The 18,646-nt window shown below is 43.1% G+C and overlaps 1 protein-coding gene across 2 annotated transcripts in view; it reads right to left on the bottom strand.

The window, feature by feature from the left end:
- tenm1 (teneurin transmembrane protein 1) overlaps nucleotides 1–18,646 on the bottom strand; it is a 165,843-nt gene that overhangs the window by 111,433 nt on the left and 35,764 nt on the right. For both annotated transcript variants that reach the window (XM_056383289.1, XM_056383290.1), the window contains one exon: nucleotides 1,221–1,464. In XM_056383289.1, coding sequence (XP_056239264.1) covers nucleotides 1,221–1,464 — 244 coding nt within the window. The remainder of the gene's footprint in view (nucleotides 1–1,220; nucleotides 1,465–18,646) is intronic.

Raw genomic sequence — 18,646 nt, 5'->3', positions numbered from 1 at the left:
TGTGTTTTATAATCACATCTCTCTTTGGGAGAGAGTTCTTTATGTTCAGCAAATATTGTTTGAGCAATTCGAAGAAAAAAAAAATTACAAAAACGTATATTTTTGTTGGTGGATCTTCATTTAAAGCACACACACACATAGATAAGTAATGTAATTACAATGCACTTCTGACAAGTCTTTCACATTGATACACATGTCTTGCCAATGATTAATTTAAATTGTCACTGAATCTAATTTTATTCTTCCTTTCCTTTAAATGAGGTAAGATCTAATTATGGCCTAATGCATAACTTATTAAAACCTCTTCTTCTGGCGTGGCAGCCTGCCAATCTTATCCACACTCATAATACCAGAATTCAGCTGCCGCACCGAGCTCTCATTAAACATGCAAACATATTCTTTTGCACCTTGCTGCTTCTTCTCGAAAGCAGCCCCACAAATGAGGATCTCCTAAATAATTCTCTGATCAATTATTACTTATGCAGCAAGCACATGCCTAATTCTGTTTGATGGGACAAAATTCCAGCGGTTCGTCTCCGGGCATTTGGAGGAAATGTTTTCTTGGGTACTACAATTGAAAATGGAATCACAATGTGTTCCTGAAAAAGAGGATTCCTTCTGGATACGGAATTTTACTTTTATTTTTGGGTAGTATAAACTCAGATACAGATCCCCTGCTAAATGTCTCTGCAGTGGGGGGTAAGAAAATGAAAAGAGCCCAAGAAAACCTGAGAAGTTCCTCATGACTTTGATGGTGTGCAGAGTCCTGTAATAATACCCCAGAGGCCTGCATGGTGTTCCACTTCCTGCTCACTACACGTGCAAAACATGTCCATCCTAACAAAATTTTTTCATCCAACATTTATTCTTAATCATTCCACTCTGAAGAAATTGTTCAAGTCTACCAACTCCTGATGAAAGAATCCCCTTTAATCTAATGATCCTCATTTGTGGGATTAGATAAATATCTTTAATCAAGTGACATTATGTTTGCCTGCAAGGTATTTTCATTTCAAGGGTTTCAGTGCAAAATTACATATCTGCCGTTCTGGACTGAAAGCATTTTGGAACTAAGCCGTCCATTTGTTCCAAATTCTTTCTCTTTTTTTCACTTGTTAAAAAAACAGTAAAACAAAAAAAAAAACAACAACAAAAAAAAAAAAACACCATGCTGAAAATAACCTTTAAGAGGGACCTTTCCATTTGTTGCATTCTCTTACCTGGTCTCTAGGGGAATGTTGCTGTTGAGCACCCAGCTGTTGTGAAGCTGTGCCTGGTCTGTGCTCGAGCTGGTGTCTGCCCCCTGGCCGCCCTGACTGGCCTGGCACCGCGTGGGCATGGTCTTCCTCTGCAGGCTGACTTGAGTGTAGGGCGCCGGGCGAGCACAAGTGCAGGCGTGGGGCGGCGGGGGAGGCGGGGGCAGTGGGCGAAACGTGAACTGACCACCTGGACTGCTGGGCAGCTCTGCGCAGAGGGACAGGGCAAAGCGGAGGAGGAGGAGAAGAAGGAGGAGGAGGAGGGAGGAGGGAGGAAGGGACAGGGGAGAAATAAACAAAGGTTTATTAGGAGCGCAGTACCATAAATTACAAATAAAAGTGGCATGTTAGTTGACAGTTTATTGTTATTACATTGATTGAGGGGCATAAATCAGCTTGAAAACTGTCCCTGTCCAAAGCCTTCCCTTCCTACCTGCTTTGATACACTTCCAGCTGCCCTATAAATAGGTTCTTGGCTGCCTGCAACATTGAGCAGTCTTTAAAGAGCTAACAGCTCTGGCTTAATCTGCACCCGCCAGCCCAAACTACCCATGTGATGTTTATTATGAGATCTGTAGCTCGACGGAATGAGCTAGCCAGCTGTAACTCCCTCACATTGGTAACCTCAGGGTCTAGCTGGAGCTCTCTCAATCCATCATTTATCATTCTCTTTCACTATAACTCAGCCGCTCCTCGTCTCTTCCCTCCTGCTACTTTCTCCCGCTTTTCAATCTGTCCTCTAAAACCGAGCGCGGACTAATTACAGTTTTGCCAAATGCAAAGTGTGCGCATATGTTTGTTTAATGTGTGTGCGTGCATCCGCGGTTGCAGAAGAAGATGGTTTGCATGTATTTCCATGTGTATATCAAGCATGTCGGGACATTAGTTATCTGTGTTTAGGGGGGGACAGCTCGTGCCATATGGCTGCAGCATGGTTGTACGAGCACGGCAAATCCCACATCCCAAAAGACCAACTCTGTCCAGCTGTATTGACAATGAATGTAACATTAGCCTTGGACCCGTTGTAAGGGAGTCAGGACGCCAGAATCTGTGAGACAGACACAATTGGCCCTCAACTATATTTGCTGCCAAAATGTCAGCAATAATTTAGTATGAGGATATGTAGCCCACCTGGGAGATTACCACAATCTTCTCTATTCAAGTGTTAAGTATTAAACAGACAACATGGGAGAACAGATTTTATGATTCTTGCCAGAGATGAACTGAGAGAAGTAAAGAATTAAATAATCTTCTTCCTGTTTCCTACAGTTTCTATTGCCGGTATAAAAACCTGCATGTTCCCGGAATCTGCGCTTCAGCTGCCATTATGTTGAAAATTGAGGCAACATCTTTTCCAAATATTGCAGGGGAACAGTTATGGATCGTTTTATCGCAAACATTTCCATAACACTAAATCTCTGCACATGCACTGACATTATATTGCTACTTTGATCTCTTCATGCCAAATTATTGTTGCGTTTTCGCACCAACATGTCAACCAATATGCTATGTGATATCCACCAATGAGTACAAAGTTCGTTGACAGACCACATAGCACATCAGGTTTTATGACTCTAAGTTGTTGTGATTTCACATTTACAAGATATATATTGTAGTAGTGTTGCAGGAATGCTGTGGCGAAGCAGCTCTGTAAATGGTCTATAAACATTTCCTCAGTAATACTTCCATGATGCCATCTGTCCAGCTGGAATGGCATTTTGAACATGGTTACAGTAGCAGTTATGGCAACGCCTCCTCTGCTTGTCTTGCGTGTGCAGATATCTCCAACACGTATCATTAAAATGCTCTTTGAACAAATGACTAGTTTTTTTCTCTTGCGAATCGCATTGCTGCTTATTGATCTTCCAAAATGGCTGAAATGTCTTTGTCACATTTCCAGAGCATGTGATAAAATATTTGTCTCCATCCTCTGCATTCTGACACAATGAAATTATCTCTTCATTACTCATGACGTGCCATTACTCATGCTCGAGACATGCTGCGGGTTCTAAACTAAACATTGTGCTCCCTCCATTGTTGTTTATTGCTCTGGGCCATCTGCGATGATGCACATTTCACACTCACACATAAAACTTGATATTTTTAGCATGCTTAACATGTTTCTGTTGAATAACAACAGCTGAACGAGTGTGTCAACTTGTAGTTTGAGAATGTACTTAACCAGCGGATGTGTCACATTTTTACACCCTACAACAGACACTGCTCTGCATGAATCTGAAAAGCTGATTTTCTCAATATAATGTTGCATTGGACCATATACGTCCTACTAGTTATCACCGCGCTAAATCACAAGAAGATTTCAGCCTGGTAAAAATGACAGGGATTTATTTGTGTCATCACCTGGAGGTACTGTTTAGTCTAAACTAATGGATGTGGAAAATGGAAGTTATTTTTGTCCGAACCACCTCTGAGTATTAAAAATTACACGCTTAGGGAAAACTGACAGCACATTTTTAGAGCACTACTGCACCGTGTGTCATTGTAATGCACCAGGAGCTTTAAAGTGGTGCTTCAGTTTTTAGCACTCTATCTGATTCATCAGTAACTGGGAGTCCTTAGATTTCAGCCAGAAACCTCCTGCTTTCATGGGTTTTGTCTGGAGACTTGACGTTTTTAGCATTTGTTACAAAAAAAAAAAAAAAAAAAGAATCTTTTTCTTAAAAAGAGCTGGGCACTTCAGTTAGGAATTTCTATTCAAGTCGTTCTTGAGGCACTAAGTCAACTTTAGATTTGAGTTTGTAAATTCAGGCTTGATTCATACTATGTTAACTCTGTAATGACTTGAGAGCAATACAAGCCATTCACAGGCTGTAAAGCAGCTGTGAACGTTTCTGCCAAAGCAAAGCTGTGATTTCTACAATGCTGTCAAATTCTATTACACATCACAATGCGCACCTGCCAGCTAAAGGTGTGACACTGACACTGCCAACTTTTTTCAGGCTACAGCATGCTGCAAATGTCACAAGCGGTGATGGCAGGAGAATTTAGATCCTCCACACAAGTAAAAGAAGCAATTGCACAGTGTGAAAATATTCCATTACATGCATTCACAGTGGTGATGAGGTAAAGGTACAGCAGTATCATCAGATAAATATACTTAAAGTTCTCAGTATACAAAATGAGCTTTTCTAGAGTTTTATATCATTACACATATCAAATCACTATTAAGATGTTACCAACATTTTAAAGATGTAGGTGGTTGAGATGGAGCTACTTCACTACTTTATATACTGTCCAGTAAAATGCTATATAAATAAGTTTATCATTAGGCCTATTATAATATTATTTTATACTGTCCAATATTTTGATCTATAAAAATGTAACATATCTCATAACATAAACAAATGTTATGTATATAAAATGTTAATCTGTAATGTAACCAGTAACTGCTGTACAACAATCACATACATGTAGTCGAGAAAGAAGCAAAAATGTTTTCCTCTGAAAAGCAGGAAAAAGCAGTGAAAGAAGTATAAAGTATCAGAACAATGTAAATGCTCAGGTTAAGACTAAGCAGCAGTTCTTGAGTGAATCTACTTGGTTAATTTCCACTACCATTCACCAGATGGTCACACATGCTAACTCATGCTAATTTGTATATTTGTGGACATCATATGCGATAATTGCGTATCAACATTTATGCTGGAGAGTGACTTTCTGTGAACGTGATAAAAACAGCCATATGCATGTGAATTTGAACAAGTGCAGCCAGTTACAGGTTTATAGCATTGAGTCTTTCAAAGTCCTTCTGTTTCCATTTGGAAATTCAAAGGGCACTCCATTGATTTAGTATTGTACTTCCCAAAAGTTGGGAGAATCAAAGCATCAGAGACCTATAGCTTCACCTATAGAGACTTTTAGCAATGTAACTCCACAGCATCTTTCATTGCACATGCCTGGTAAAATGCCCGTGTCTTTCAAACCCCACGTCCAAGTTTGTAATGGAAGCTCCAAGCCCAAGCTAAGCTGACCCTGATGATATCAAGTAAAGTAAAAAAACAAACAAGACAACAATCATCAGCAACTCATGGTAAAAACTCTTTTTCACATGTGAATTCTGCATAGAAACAGCTATATTTAAAGCATCATATTCTCTAGTAAGACGTTAAATGACAAATGCTTTTCAATGCAAATGGCTCACAATTATATTGACACCAAAAGAATAAATCCCAATCATTTCCGCCTCTTAAATCTCAGATGATCTCTACTTCATTATTAATTGAGTCTTTTTAGAAAACCTGAGCATGTTTTAAAAGCTCTGGGTATACAGTTGCCACAATTTCACCTGCTCCGTTTATGTTTGCTGGCGAGGGGAAAGGGGGAAAGAGTGTAAAGCAGACAGGAAGGCAGGAGAAAGGCCAGGGATAGAGGGCCAGAGGAGAATGTAATCTTGGTGAGTAGGGTGACACAGGGGCCCAGGCTGCCAGATGGTGCTTTAGAAGGCTTAGCTAAGGCAGCTTTGGGTCTCCACTCCCAAAGATCCACAAACTGACTCAATTCCTCTCTTCTCACACAAACGCACAAATGGCAGAGGAACACTTGCTAACCCACACCCAATCCACCCCCACCCCCTGTCTCTCTCTCTCTCTCTCTCTCTCTCTCTCTCTCACTCTTTCCCACAAAGTCATATCAAACACACACGCTGTGATGTTGTGTTAAATAGTAGATGTAACCTAAATAGGCCTGGCAATGTAGGCCAGAAGCCGTGCAATATTTGGCGGGCTAGCCAAGAGTTCAAAAACATCAAATTAACTCTGTGGGGAGCAGATAGAGGCCAGAGGAGGGGCCATTACAGCTCGAGATGACAGTCGTGACAGTGTAGAACATCCTCTGCCCTGGGGTTTCTCTGGGACTTAACCCTCCAGAAAAGACACTTTTGGAAAGTCGCTTATGAGATACTTTCCTGGAATCATCAGCTTTTGGTTACATAAGCGAGATATGAGGGAAAGCGTTTTATAGCCAGCAGAGGAGAGATCTGGGGGGATTTACTGGGAAATGTAACAGGTAACAGGTATTGGGGTATTAAAAATGCTTGACTGTGGGTGAGATGGACTGAAAATAGCACAGACATTAAGTATTTGTGACAATTTGCACATTTAAAGCCAAGTCATACTTATGTAACACGAGGACAGCGTAGTTAAAAAAAAAAAAGCCTTACACACATGCACAGTGATTGTGGTGTTGTGTGTGTCATGAGTTAGCTGTCATGATGGTGCGATTCTCTTTAGAGGGGAAATTTACATGAGTGCATGAAACTGTTCGAATGAAAAATGAATCACGTGCTAAATAATCTCATTCTCGAACGCTCGTCATGCTCATTAAAATGTTCTACCTTCAGTCTGGATGTGGCTGCCAGATGTTCAGTGCTACCTGAACATGGTGGTTTTGTAATTGGGCAGAGAAAAATTAAAGAAAAAGAAGAAAGAAATGTTCAGGGAAAAAAAAATGTTCCCTGGTATTCTAATTACAGACAGGAAGGGACAGGGGGTCTCTTTGCTGGGAGAAGAAGTTTGAGGTCTTTGACTTGTTTTATCCCGTACTTCATTCATATTTTATTTCAGCCTTGTCATGCGAAAATGTTGTGTTATTAAAAAAATGAAATAGTTACAACAAAAAGAAGCTTTTGTCTGTGCTGCTAACAACTAACCAGCTTCTCTCTCTGGGCTTTATTCTTCATCTCATCAAAATCAGCAGCCTGTTCTTCTGTTTACTCGTCCGGTAGCTGTAGCAACCTGACTGTGGAGAGAGGCTGTTTCTTTACCATTTTCTTTTACAAATATATTTTCTAGGGCTGAATGACATGCAAAAAAAACAACAAAACAAAACAAACAAATCATATTGTCATTATTTTGATAGATATTGTGATTGCAATATGAGTCATTATAGTGGAGATGGTAATTTTTGTATTTCACTTTCACAGAAAAAAAAAAAAAAAAGATTGAAAAAGAAAACAAAAACTGATTTTTGCTGGGGTCTGCACCAAACAAGCGTGTTCCATTACATCTGGAGAATATGATTTGTAGGCCAAGGCATCTCTGTAGCACCACAATGCTTCATTTATGGTATGTTGTGACACTTTTTCGACTTTTATCAAAAGATTGCAGCGCCTGTGATTTGGATGTTGTAATATTTTGATTAAATGTTCAGCCATAATATTTTCTTTGACATATTTAGAGGAGGGTGTTGCCATTTCTTTCTAATTCAGAGGGGAGGGTAAAATGCAATGATTAACAACTCTACAGTGGGCGTTGCTTTTTGTTTTTTCTTCTAAAATTAAGCTTCAGGTCCCTTCCCCGCATCCCAAAAATTTTCCACCCAGATGCAGGAAACATAGAACACACAGCTCCTTTAATAAGAAGCAACCAATACTTTTGGCATGTAGCAGGCCATAAAAACACGAGCCACAATAATATCAAAACCCAATATTTAACCAGGTTTCCGCCTCTACCTCGCTCACTGTGTTTGCTCGCGCCCCACCACCTTTCTCTTTCTTCTCCTCCTTCTCGTCATTACTGTGCCCGGCGCCCGAGTGCAGAGTTAATTTCACTTATTACAGGGAAGCTGTATAAAATCCATAGAGCCTGACCTCAACTATATCAAACCTGTCTGTCTGACGGAGGAATGTGATTGTTTTAGAGAACATTTAACACTATTGTTGGACCAAGCCCAGCGAAGAGCACATCATCCACCCCACTCTAAAAATAAAAGCTTAATAATTTCCCCGAGGATAGCTTTTCATCTATCTCGCTTCTTAATTGACTTGCATTAAATTGCCACAAAGTTTATTCCACTGCTGTGCTTCGATGAAATAAATAATTAACCCCATAAAAAGGTCAGACAAGTGAAATTAGAACTCACTGGTTTTTGTTCTTCTTTTTTTACGGTAATGAGATGGGATCCTGGCCTATCTGACCATCTGACTCTCTGTAATAATTTGTCTTTGTCTTAGCAGAGTTTCTGACCAGAGATAACACATTATCTCATCACTTATTATGAGCTCCAATATGACTCCTTTCACTGGTTGGCTGCTGATCAAATATTGCTAATGATCTTCGCGACAATGATGACGTTGATGAAGATGATGTTAGCGATAATAGCGACGCCGGTTGTGATGAAAATAACAAAGATAATGATGATAACATTGGTAATAACAGTGGTAACAATGATGATGGAAACAGCAGTGATGGCAGCAGAAACACTGATAATTACATTGATGACAGTGGGCTCTGAGACAGCAATTAGAATAAAAACAGCCATTGATTCATCTCTGCAGACACCGGGATAAACGGTGGGATCTCCATTTAACAAAGTGACACAATCATGTTGTCCAATTAAAGCAAGAAAATACAAATGAAGAAACAGAGTGCTCTAAGAGCTTTTCCCTCTCAAATGGAACCCAGTCGATTTTCATACAGAGGCTGATAATTAGCAGCGATGCATCATTTGGCTTTTTCATACCGGAGGACTCTCCCTGTGTGCATGCAGCTATATGTGTGCGTAGTGGTACGTGCATGCATGCGTCTACGTGACGGTGTTTATCTATGAGCATGTTTGTGTAATTGCTTGTTTGTACCCCCATCTTCAAAAATAACTGCGGAGCAACTCCACGATCATGTTTAGGCTGCAGGTGATTCTGAAAGTAGCATTTCCCTGGAGAGGATGTGAAGCCTCCCGAGTCTAGCTCCTCAGCTCTACAGGAAGAGGCTTACCATCACTCAAACACTTCACTGCAGGGGCCGCGCTCAAATTACATTTTCAGAAGAGCACCCTCCTTCTGTCCTGCGCTGTTTAAATGATCTGTTTAAAAACTTATGATTAATCAGCCGATGTTTCGCAGACATGAGCTACCTGACCAAACTTTTTTTGATGTTAATGAGTTTTGGCTGCTTTTGCAGAGGAGACCAGCGCATGTTTTCCTGGATGGAGCTAATAGTGGAATAGCAGCTAGCTGAGCTCAGCTCATCTCTCCTGAGAGCACAGCAGTGTCCTGATCCTTCATGACCTTGTCGGTGCTGCAGGGTACCCGGTCATTGCCACCTGCCGTGGAGCTATGCAGGTGTGTGTATGTGTGTGTGTGTGTGTGTGTGTGTGTGTGTGTATGTGATGGTGCATGTCGTACCTCCATGCGTGCGCATGCATGCTTGCATAAGTATGCACATGAGTGTCTCACAAAGTGTCAGAGCATGCATAGTAGGTGTGATGTCATGTGAGTTATTAGCCTTGGTAGACATTTACATCACTAGGAAGAGGGCGTGACAAGGTGTTTGAGGCTTGGGAGGTGAAACACCACAATGGTCATTACAGTGATTAGTGCGCACATTCATCTTTTACAAGTCTCATGATTCTCTCCCTCCTTCCCCCTCGCTCTCCCTCCTATATGTGAACACACAATGCATTTTCCTCAACCCCAAAACAATCACAGCATACACACACAGAGTATGGCGGAGTTTCACTTGCATACACATACATACACTATATTTCCTCAGACTCCGACACTAAAACAGGAGAAAGTGCCTGGGCTTGACAGCAAACAAACCAACATGAAGAGATTCCTGGCAGGCTAAAGAGAGAGTAGTATCAAAGCTACAGGAATGCACCACCAGCAGCCCATTTTTTCACTGTGTGTGTGTTGGAGAGAGAGAGAGAGAAAGAGAGAGAGAGAGAAAGAGTATGCGCAGTGTTGTAGCAGACCTGAGCTGCTGGTAATTAGAATGGGCTCTGAGGAGAGACAGGCAGTGGAATGAATGCAAATGAATTCACTGGCTCCGGCACTGGGCTCCACAACCTCACTTTTCATATAGCTTGCTTTACAGACATGAAGCTACTGGCACAAACAGAGCGGGGCTACACAATAAACACTGAGTGACATGACTTTGCACACAAGCACGTGCAAACACGTCTACACAAACACACACGCACGCACGCTCACACACTCCAGAGTGTGAAAACCCAAAATGTGAGACTGCATCTGCAGGCCTGACACAAACATAAACCCCGCCGCGCACGATCGAGCAAGCACATGCGAAAACACACTAACGCACAGCACATACACACTAACACATTATACTAATCCCTGCAAATGCCACAGTGTTGCTTGTGAAAAGAGAAAGGGGGTGAAAATGCTTGTTCCAAGCAAACATCCACGGCATGTCCCACAGCGGAATAAACAAACCCTTCTTAATTGGTGTCGATTTGGAATGGAGTGATGATTCATCATGCAGAACTCCCCAGTAGAATATTGGAAACCCAATCATTTCTAATCCATATGACCTTGACAGAGGGCCAGAGTTAGACTCTCACTCTTTCCACGTGCATTGTCCGTCAGACAAAGTCAGGGCATTGTAACTGACTTTACAACTCGTTGAAATTGTAATCCACCAAAGTCAGATCACTTCACTGATTACTCCATCTCAGCCAGCGGCAAATCTTTATGAAGCACTCAATTCTCCACAGCAGTCATAAATCAGGGTACTATAAGCTTTCCGTCTCGATGATGGCACACCAGAGACACTATTTCCATACCACGCTGCTCCAGTCAATAATTCCTATTCCCATTACATCCACCAACGCTGCTCTTGACTTAAAAACGTCCACTGGTGCTACCTCAGCTCACCTCCGGTTCCCCGGTGGTTTGCCATGTGAAACTTTGATCAGTTACTCTGTGGCTCTTCTCAAGGAGAAGCAGGTCATCTGTGAAGGGGTCCTGCTCTTTACTGGCTGGTGCTGTAAATGAGTCTAATTAACACATCTCCTTTCCTATCGTAACCAGACATCCGAGGCCAACTAGAGTCTTATTATAGTAGATTATGCATGTAATGTCCCCACTGAGATTATAGTATAGAAAAGCGAGGCATTCAGAGAGGTGTACACATATATGTACTGTGCACATGGAGGACAGGGCTGTGTGAATACAGGGGGAATAGCAGAAAGGATGAGCGGCTGCTTGGTATTCCGACTGGAACATATAATAGATGGTGGAGGGAGATAGAGATACAAAGGGTGCGCAGAAGAGAGAGGGAGAGAATGCGAGGAAAAGAGATGTGTCTTCAGCACCACCTGCAGATTCGACTGGCGGCCATCTTGCGGTCAATGAGGTGAGTGCAGCCACCGCCCTGGGTCAGCATTAACACAGACCAATGACAAGTCGGCACTTGCCCTCTAGCGCAACAACACCTTGTCGTTCCACTCCACCGACCGCACCTATCACACCGATCACAACGCGCACACACGCATACGCTTTTGCACTCTTCCTGTGTTCGCCTGTCTCCCCGATCTCTTAAAACACACACACACACACACACACACACACACACACACACACACACACACACACACGCCAGGAGAAGCTTAACAAATGTGGGAACAGATGCCCCACATCAGACTGTAGTTGCCCTCTGCTCCCAGCGTGCCTCCAGAGAGACAGAGGAATACCGTTAACGAAGATAAGACACTGCAGTCCTCTGCTGTCCCGACACATGCCTTCGATGAACACACACACACACACATTTTTGAGTCATTTGTTAAAGTCCGTATCAGTATAGAGCAATCAGAATATCTCTAAGACCTTCTTGATACCCTCTGTATGTGCTCAGCCCTCCTCCTCATCACCTTTCTTTTCCAACAAAAACACACGCAAACTTCCAACCATTACTTTTTTATTCTTTCTTTTGAGGACACAAATTATCGTCAATCCAAACTGCAATTGCCCTCCATTCACCTATTGAACTCAAGTGGCTTCTTTGATAGGTGAAGAGGAAAACAAGGCATTTAGTGGTCCTCTTGTGCTCAGACGTCCTACTGAGGCACTACTTTTTTCTTTTTTTTTTTCAGAAAGCCTCAATGTTATCTTCAAAGCGAGAGCGTGCACCTCTCCCTTATCATATGTGATACAAAAATGGCTCAGATACATTGATGTGATACGTAACTCTTCGTAACTCGATATGATTCGAATCAGCTGTGATTTATTACTGATCTGGCTCAGATCCAACAGGATTTGATATTGTTACTTCAATATGAAATAAAATGTGTTCATCTTGAATCACTGAATAATAAAGGGATCGATATTTCTTCATTTTTCTTTCAAGTACAGGACTAAAAATCATGTCCACACTCACATTAACACAGTAGCTAGTTCCAAAGAGGATGTATTTTTTTTCCCACTAAAACGCTGTCAACAGAGTGTTGTTTACCTCGGTCTCCACATCAGTTGCATGAGTCTAAATTAGTGTTTTCACTAACGGCTCATGGCTTCAGTTATTGCCTTCAGTCGGGCAGAGTTTAAGGCTTTGGAAGCGTAGCATTAGTCTGTGTTTTTTACTGTCACTGCACACTTAGCCCTCTTAACTCAGGTTTGTGGTGCCATGTTTTAGGATTTTACAGACTGCAAATGCAATGAAAATATTTCACACAAAGGAGAATCAGACATTTATTTTTCAATATTTAGCAAGAGGGTCGCTCGGAAGTAGATATGTGATTGGAGAATGTAGCTAGGTAGCAGTCGAGGGGTAGTTCACGCACCTACAGAGGCGGGAAAGCAAATTTACATTTATTTGTGTTTTTACAAAGATGAATTTCAACCACAACTTCCAATCTGTGGCTGTGACTGTTGTGTCAGTTTTCCAGTATGAATTGGTTGTTTTTAACACATACCTCTATTAAAAGGCGACTGTTTGCTTAATAAAGCTTCATGAGTGCGTGCTTCGATATACAATGAGGTAAGCGTGGTTTAAAAGTATGTGACATTTAGGGAATACTATATATAGAATGCAGTCGACTGAGGAACACTGGTTGGCCGCAGGGTCAGCCAGGAGATCAGAATAAATAAGCATCAGTGAAAAAGAGGGAAACAAAGACACACAAACATACAGACAGACAGACAGGCAGACAAACAGGAAATAGTAGCTCATGAGGTTGATGTTTTTGGCAACAAATTAAGCAGCAGCATTTCATTTGATCATTGGTGGATCAGACACGTAATCACAGCTCTCCAGACACACTGCAGACGAGGGGCCAACGCTGAGGATATGTGGACGGATCAAGGGTTTAGGGTTAACACTTTCTGTGTCGGACTGACTGACATCAATCTATCATCCCTTCTAGTGTCTCCTCTCTATCTGACACGGCCTGGATATCCTCTGGTTTCCTAAATGACATGATTAAAGATCCGTCAGCACAATAAAAACTAAACCCTTGGGCTGACGAGATGGCAGGAGCCCACTGACCATTGATCCCGTGACTACAGTCTTGTTCTGAAAGTACCTCAGTGGACTGTTGTGGCACACAAATACCTAGCTCTGCAAACGTGTCAAGAATATGCAGACGTGTCACACTGTGGTATGCAAATGCAAGATGAAAACATGCATTGCATTCTCAATTTTACAAGTTAGGTCAATACACTATTACAGAGAGACAGCTAAGTGTGCACTTAAACATAGCCAGATAGAAGGATGTTTAGATAGTCATTAGCTAACAACATTTTATGACTATTCAGAAGCCACTTACAGGACACATACTTCGAGACGCTCGCAGCTATTAGCGGCCATTAACCTTCTTGTATATTCATGTGGAATGGTTGTACGACGGAGTCTCATCTGCGGCAACAACAGCAAACTCAGAGAAAATTTTAATCCATCCAGAAAATGATGACAATTTCCGCAGCAATACATGTGTGCACGCAACGCGCACAAACCCCACCACAGTACAGTACATTTCGGTCTCGCATACACGCAGGCACACATTGTCACTGATGTTAGGACACGCAACAGCTGCAAAAACTAACACGCCACAGTTGGGGAGAGGCATAAAAAGCCCAGATATATGCATCAACCCTCCATTTTCATACCGACCACCAACAGGGAAAATGTGACACCACTACCCTCTGCCTCACCCATCTCCTTTCCTATCTACAACTGTGACTAAAAGGGTTACTAACCTATGACACAGTAATGAAAAGAAAAGCCACAACAACTAGAAAAGACTGCCAGTGACCCCCCTCTAAAAGGGTCAGTTGCTCCAAGGCTATAAAATCTTAAAAAGCAAAAGATAATATTCTGCCTTAGCTATGACCGTGGAGACAGCGACGAATGGCGAGAGAGGGGGAGCTGAGACAGGACCCCAGCCTTAATGTAGTTTGTAATTGTAAGTGTTGGTCTTTAATAAAAGCCCAGAGTATTTGGTCAGGCTAATAGACTGGGCTCTCTAAATCCTGCCTGCCATGCATTATTCAACAGCCATTAGCTATCGCCTCATCTGGGAGGCTTTATGAGTCCCATCATCGGCTGGGGCCCAGGCTAGGCACACCAGAGGTGTGCGGGGAGGGGGTGAGGAGGGGATTAGCTGGGGACAGAAAGAGAGAAAGGAGGAGATGCAAATACAGGTACGGGAGGGGGAGGGGAGAGGGGAGGTTAAGGAGGATTCAGAGGCGAAGAATCAAAAAGGAAAGCTGACGAAAGATGGGCGTGATGTGGCATAGGTGAGGGCTGTGATATGGAAATGACCACAGGGAGATGAAGAAACAGCTGGATGAAAGCCAGAGGTCATATGATAGACAAATGAAAACGGGAAGAGGTTGATGCAGGGAAATGAGAGGAGAAGTGACCGCGGGAATCGCCGACGAGATGTATGGAAGTAGGTGTGGGAGGTGAGGCTCGGGTCAGAGGGAGGCTGGAGAGAGCAACGGAGAATGAAAGAGAGATGCCAGCCTGAAGTGGCATTTTCTGTTGGCCAGGAACATAAATGTCAGATGCTTCCTCCCTCTCCCCTCTCAACCTTTTCTTCTTTCAATTCCTCTCACCTCCCTCTCAACCTCTTCCTGCTCCTTCCACTCCACCTCCTGCTGCCCTTCTCAATCTGCCCACCTCTCCCTTGCCTCTCTCCATCTCCCCAGAGTAGTGCCAGTGGTAATTTTGCTTTCAGAGACGAGAGAAGGCCATGGAACACATGGAGATGCAGGCTGCTCAGTTACCATGGTATCACTGGCCAACAGGAATGGCGCCAAGACCAGGACGCGTACGTGCATTTGTGTGTGCACGGGTGTGTACGGGTGTGAGCGCGAGCGTGCACTCTTGAGTGCATCTACACGTCTGGGTAATGGGTGTTTAGCAGGCCTGCCAGACTTGTCCCAGCCACTGCTCTTCCAGACTACCAGGTTCTCCTGACCCTCTGCGGCAGCCCAAGGACACACTCCTGTCTCTCTAATTAAAACACAACCCTGACACACACACCGCACACTGACACACACACACACACACACGCACACATACACATACACACACACACACACACACACCCCGCAGGTCTGCAGCTTAAAATAACCTTAAAAGGAACAAGCAGAGCCATCATCCCCCTTGCACTCAACACCTCTTCAAAATCCGCACACTTTTCTCACCAGGCAGCTCCCAGGCAGCCTCTGCCTCGATCTGCAGGAAGATTTGCAAAACAACAAACAGCATATTCGAATGTAGCACTCATTTATTAGAGGACTCATCAAAGGGGCTGCATTTATTATTGCATGTCCTCTGTGCAACAATAGCACCGCTGTACTGTCACTCTGTTCTTGAAAATAATTGGCTTCAGAACTATTTGGCACCATCAGAAAACCACAAAAAAAAAAGCTGTCAGTGTGGCCGTGGTCTAAGAAAGAGCCAGTTATTTCAGAGGCTCAATGTTAAGTGTCCAATGCATAAAATATTACTGCACATTTATGAGTTGTGCAATTTCAGATTGTTAGGAGGTTAGTATTTTTGCAACAATAAACCTCACCATCAAGAATTCATTATAACCATTGTGAGTACAATTAAGCCTTCCACGTGTGTTTGGAAATCTATCATTATGCATAGCCCACATGTCTGCAGCATACAACATTTAACATTAATGTAGTGTGTTCTCATAAACCAATGCTAAAGCTTGCTTGTGTTTTTATATTTAAGGAGCAACGATAACTCTAAGCTGCGTATTCTCCCTGTGGTATGTTTATTGCTTCAAGTAAGCAAACGAACTTGTGTGCACATCACACGTGACGCGCAGCATTGAGACAGGCTCTTCACTTCATCTCCAACAGACAATTTAGCATGTTTACTTCCTCGTTAAGCGCATGAGAGACCTTGATGGAGGAATCCCAGGGAGGCAATGGCGTCCTGTCACTGCAGGTTACCACTGCAGCATGATTTAATGGAACTGTCTGTCAGAAGACTGAACAACAGCCTGTCATCCAACAAGCAGAGGTAACGTACACACACACACACACACACACACACACACTTGCGAGTACATGCACACAGTCAAAAAACACAATGGAGACAGATTATCAAAAACTCTCTCTCTTTCACTCACTTGCTTTCTCTCTCTCCCTCTCCCTCACACACACACACGAACACATACACAGGCACACATAATCAAAAAGCAAAATCACATATGTCCAAAAAGGGTCTGGCAAGAGCTAAGACAGGCGGAGATGACCAGAGAAGCGCTCAGAGCACATTCAGAGAAATCAGCGGTTAGAAAAACAATCATCCGCGGCAGCCCCCCTACCAGGAGAGGAGATGACTGCCAGGAATATGCCTGCTGCATCAAGCGGCACAGGTGTTATCAGAAGCGGTTTGCAGGAGATCCCGCCAAACAAAGTACTACTGTCATCTCTACAGAAGTAGCAGTGTGGAAATCAACCCAAACAAATGTAATGAATGGTTCACAAAGTATTTAGCAGATTAGGCGGAAAACTCTATGCATGATGGGGGCCCAAATCCAAAGCTCATTACATGTGGCACTGCATTAGGAGCTCACACAAGCCAGCATACAGCCCTATTCCCCAGCTCAAGGCTGATTTCTATCCCCTGCTACCCAGTGAATGAGGTAGAGAGCAATCACATCAGCCAGGCATCGGGCATCTGCTATAGAAGCCTTTTTTTTATTGTATATTTCTGCCATCATCCCAAACTAGCAGGACAGAGAGCTCTGATTAGCATCAAAGCCTTTGATTGCCCCACTCAACAATCAGTGTTGCTCTCCTGTATGATGCCTGCTGTGATACATAACAGTGTGTGTGTGTGTGTGTGTGTGTGTGTGTGTGTGTGACTGGCAAGAGAGAGGGGGGAGAGAAATCATGAAAAAACATGCTAAGTGAATCGAAATTACTCCTGCATATGCAAGAACATATGTGCCCGTGTAAGCGCATGCACTTTAGCCCTTAATGTTTAGAGATGAACCTAAATGGTCCTCTAATACGCCGGCCTCTGAAGCACACCTTTTCATGTTGCACACTGCAGCACCATCCTCTGGTCCGGACAATTCACTCTGGCCCTGCAAATAGGCTGCTTTTTTAAAGATATCTCTCTCTGTGGCTAAATATGATTAGCTGCAGAGGACATTGTAGCTCTCTCCACAGCTAATACATTTAGTATGGATTGTCTGAGGGGTAAGGATACAGCTAGCAGAGGGATCAATATTCTAAGTCAGAGTCTGTCTGGAAAGGAGGAACCATGCTGGGAGATGGTTAACTGTTCTAAAGCAGCAAATGCTGTCTGGAAGCACCAAATGCCAGGAATCCCACGATATTGAACACTTCTTCAAAAGGTAATGCTTAATGCTTGAGCTGGGCGATGGGTTATGTTGAGTGTCTGCATCAGGCTAGGAGCTTGTTGAAGATTTGTTGTGGATATCTCTAAGGATGAGAGATTATATAAGGCAAATCTGGATGATTCCTTATAGTCTATAGTGCACCACTTAAGACCAAAGCCCCATAGGGCCTTGCCTCCATAGGGCTGATGTCAAAGTGGTGCTCTAAATAGAGAATAGGGTGTCCTTTGAGAGAGAGGGGAAAAAAAGACCCAGATTTAAGTGGCTTCATTTGCATGCGTGAATCCCTCACTTAAGCCCATTTGAATCGCACACACGAGCAGCAGCAGACACAAAATGGACATGCGCACACCCGCGCACCAATTCCCAAGCACACGAATGCACACACTTAGCACAGACACATTCTTTCCCCTTTTTTCCTGGAGTCAGAGGACATTAGCACTGCATCTATTTCTGGAGGCCCATTAAGGCCGTAAAACATTTAAGATCCTCACAGAGTGATTCCTACTGTCAGAATGACCTGTTCTTTCCCCATTTCTCCTGCTCATGTAAAAAAAGCTGACACGAAGCTTGTGACAGAAACATGTATTTGGTGCCGTTCTGGATTTGGCTGAGTGGGCTGGCACGCCGGCTGGATGGGTGGGGTGGGGTTGAGAGGAGTTGGGGAGGTGGGTAAGTGGTGGGGGTGGGGTGGGGTTGAGTTGGGGGGGGGGGTGCAGTTGTTCACCCGCCAAATTCCATTTTTGCTGAAATGTGACGCCGGCACTTTCCTGACACGCTATAATAAATCCATCAAT

Source organism: Seriola aureovittata, chromosome 8, assembly GCF_021018895.1.
Source record: "Seriola aureovittata isolate HTS-2021-v1 ecotype China chromosome 8, ASM2101889v1, whole genome shotgun sequence".
Taxonomy (NCBI): domain Eukaryota; kingdom Metazoa; phylum Chordata; class Actinopteri; order Carangiformes; family Carangidae; genus Seriola; species Seriola aureovittata.
This window is presented reverse-complemented; position numbering and strand designations above follow the sequence as displayed.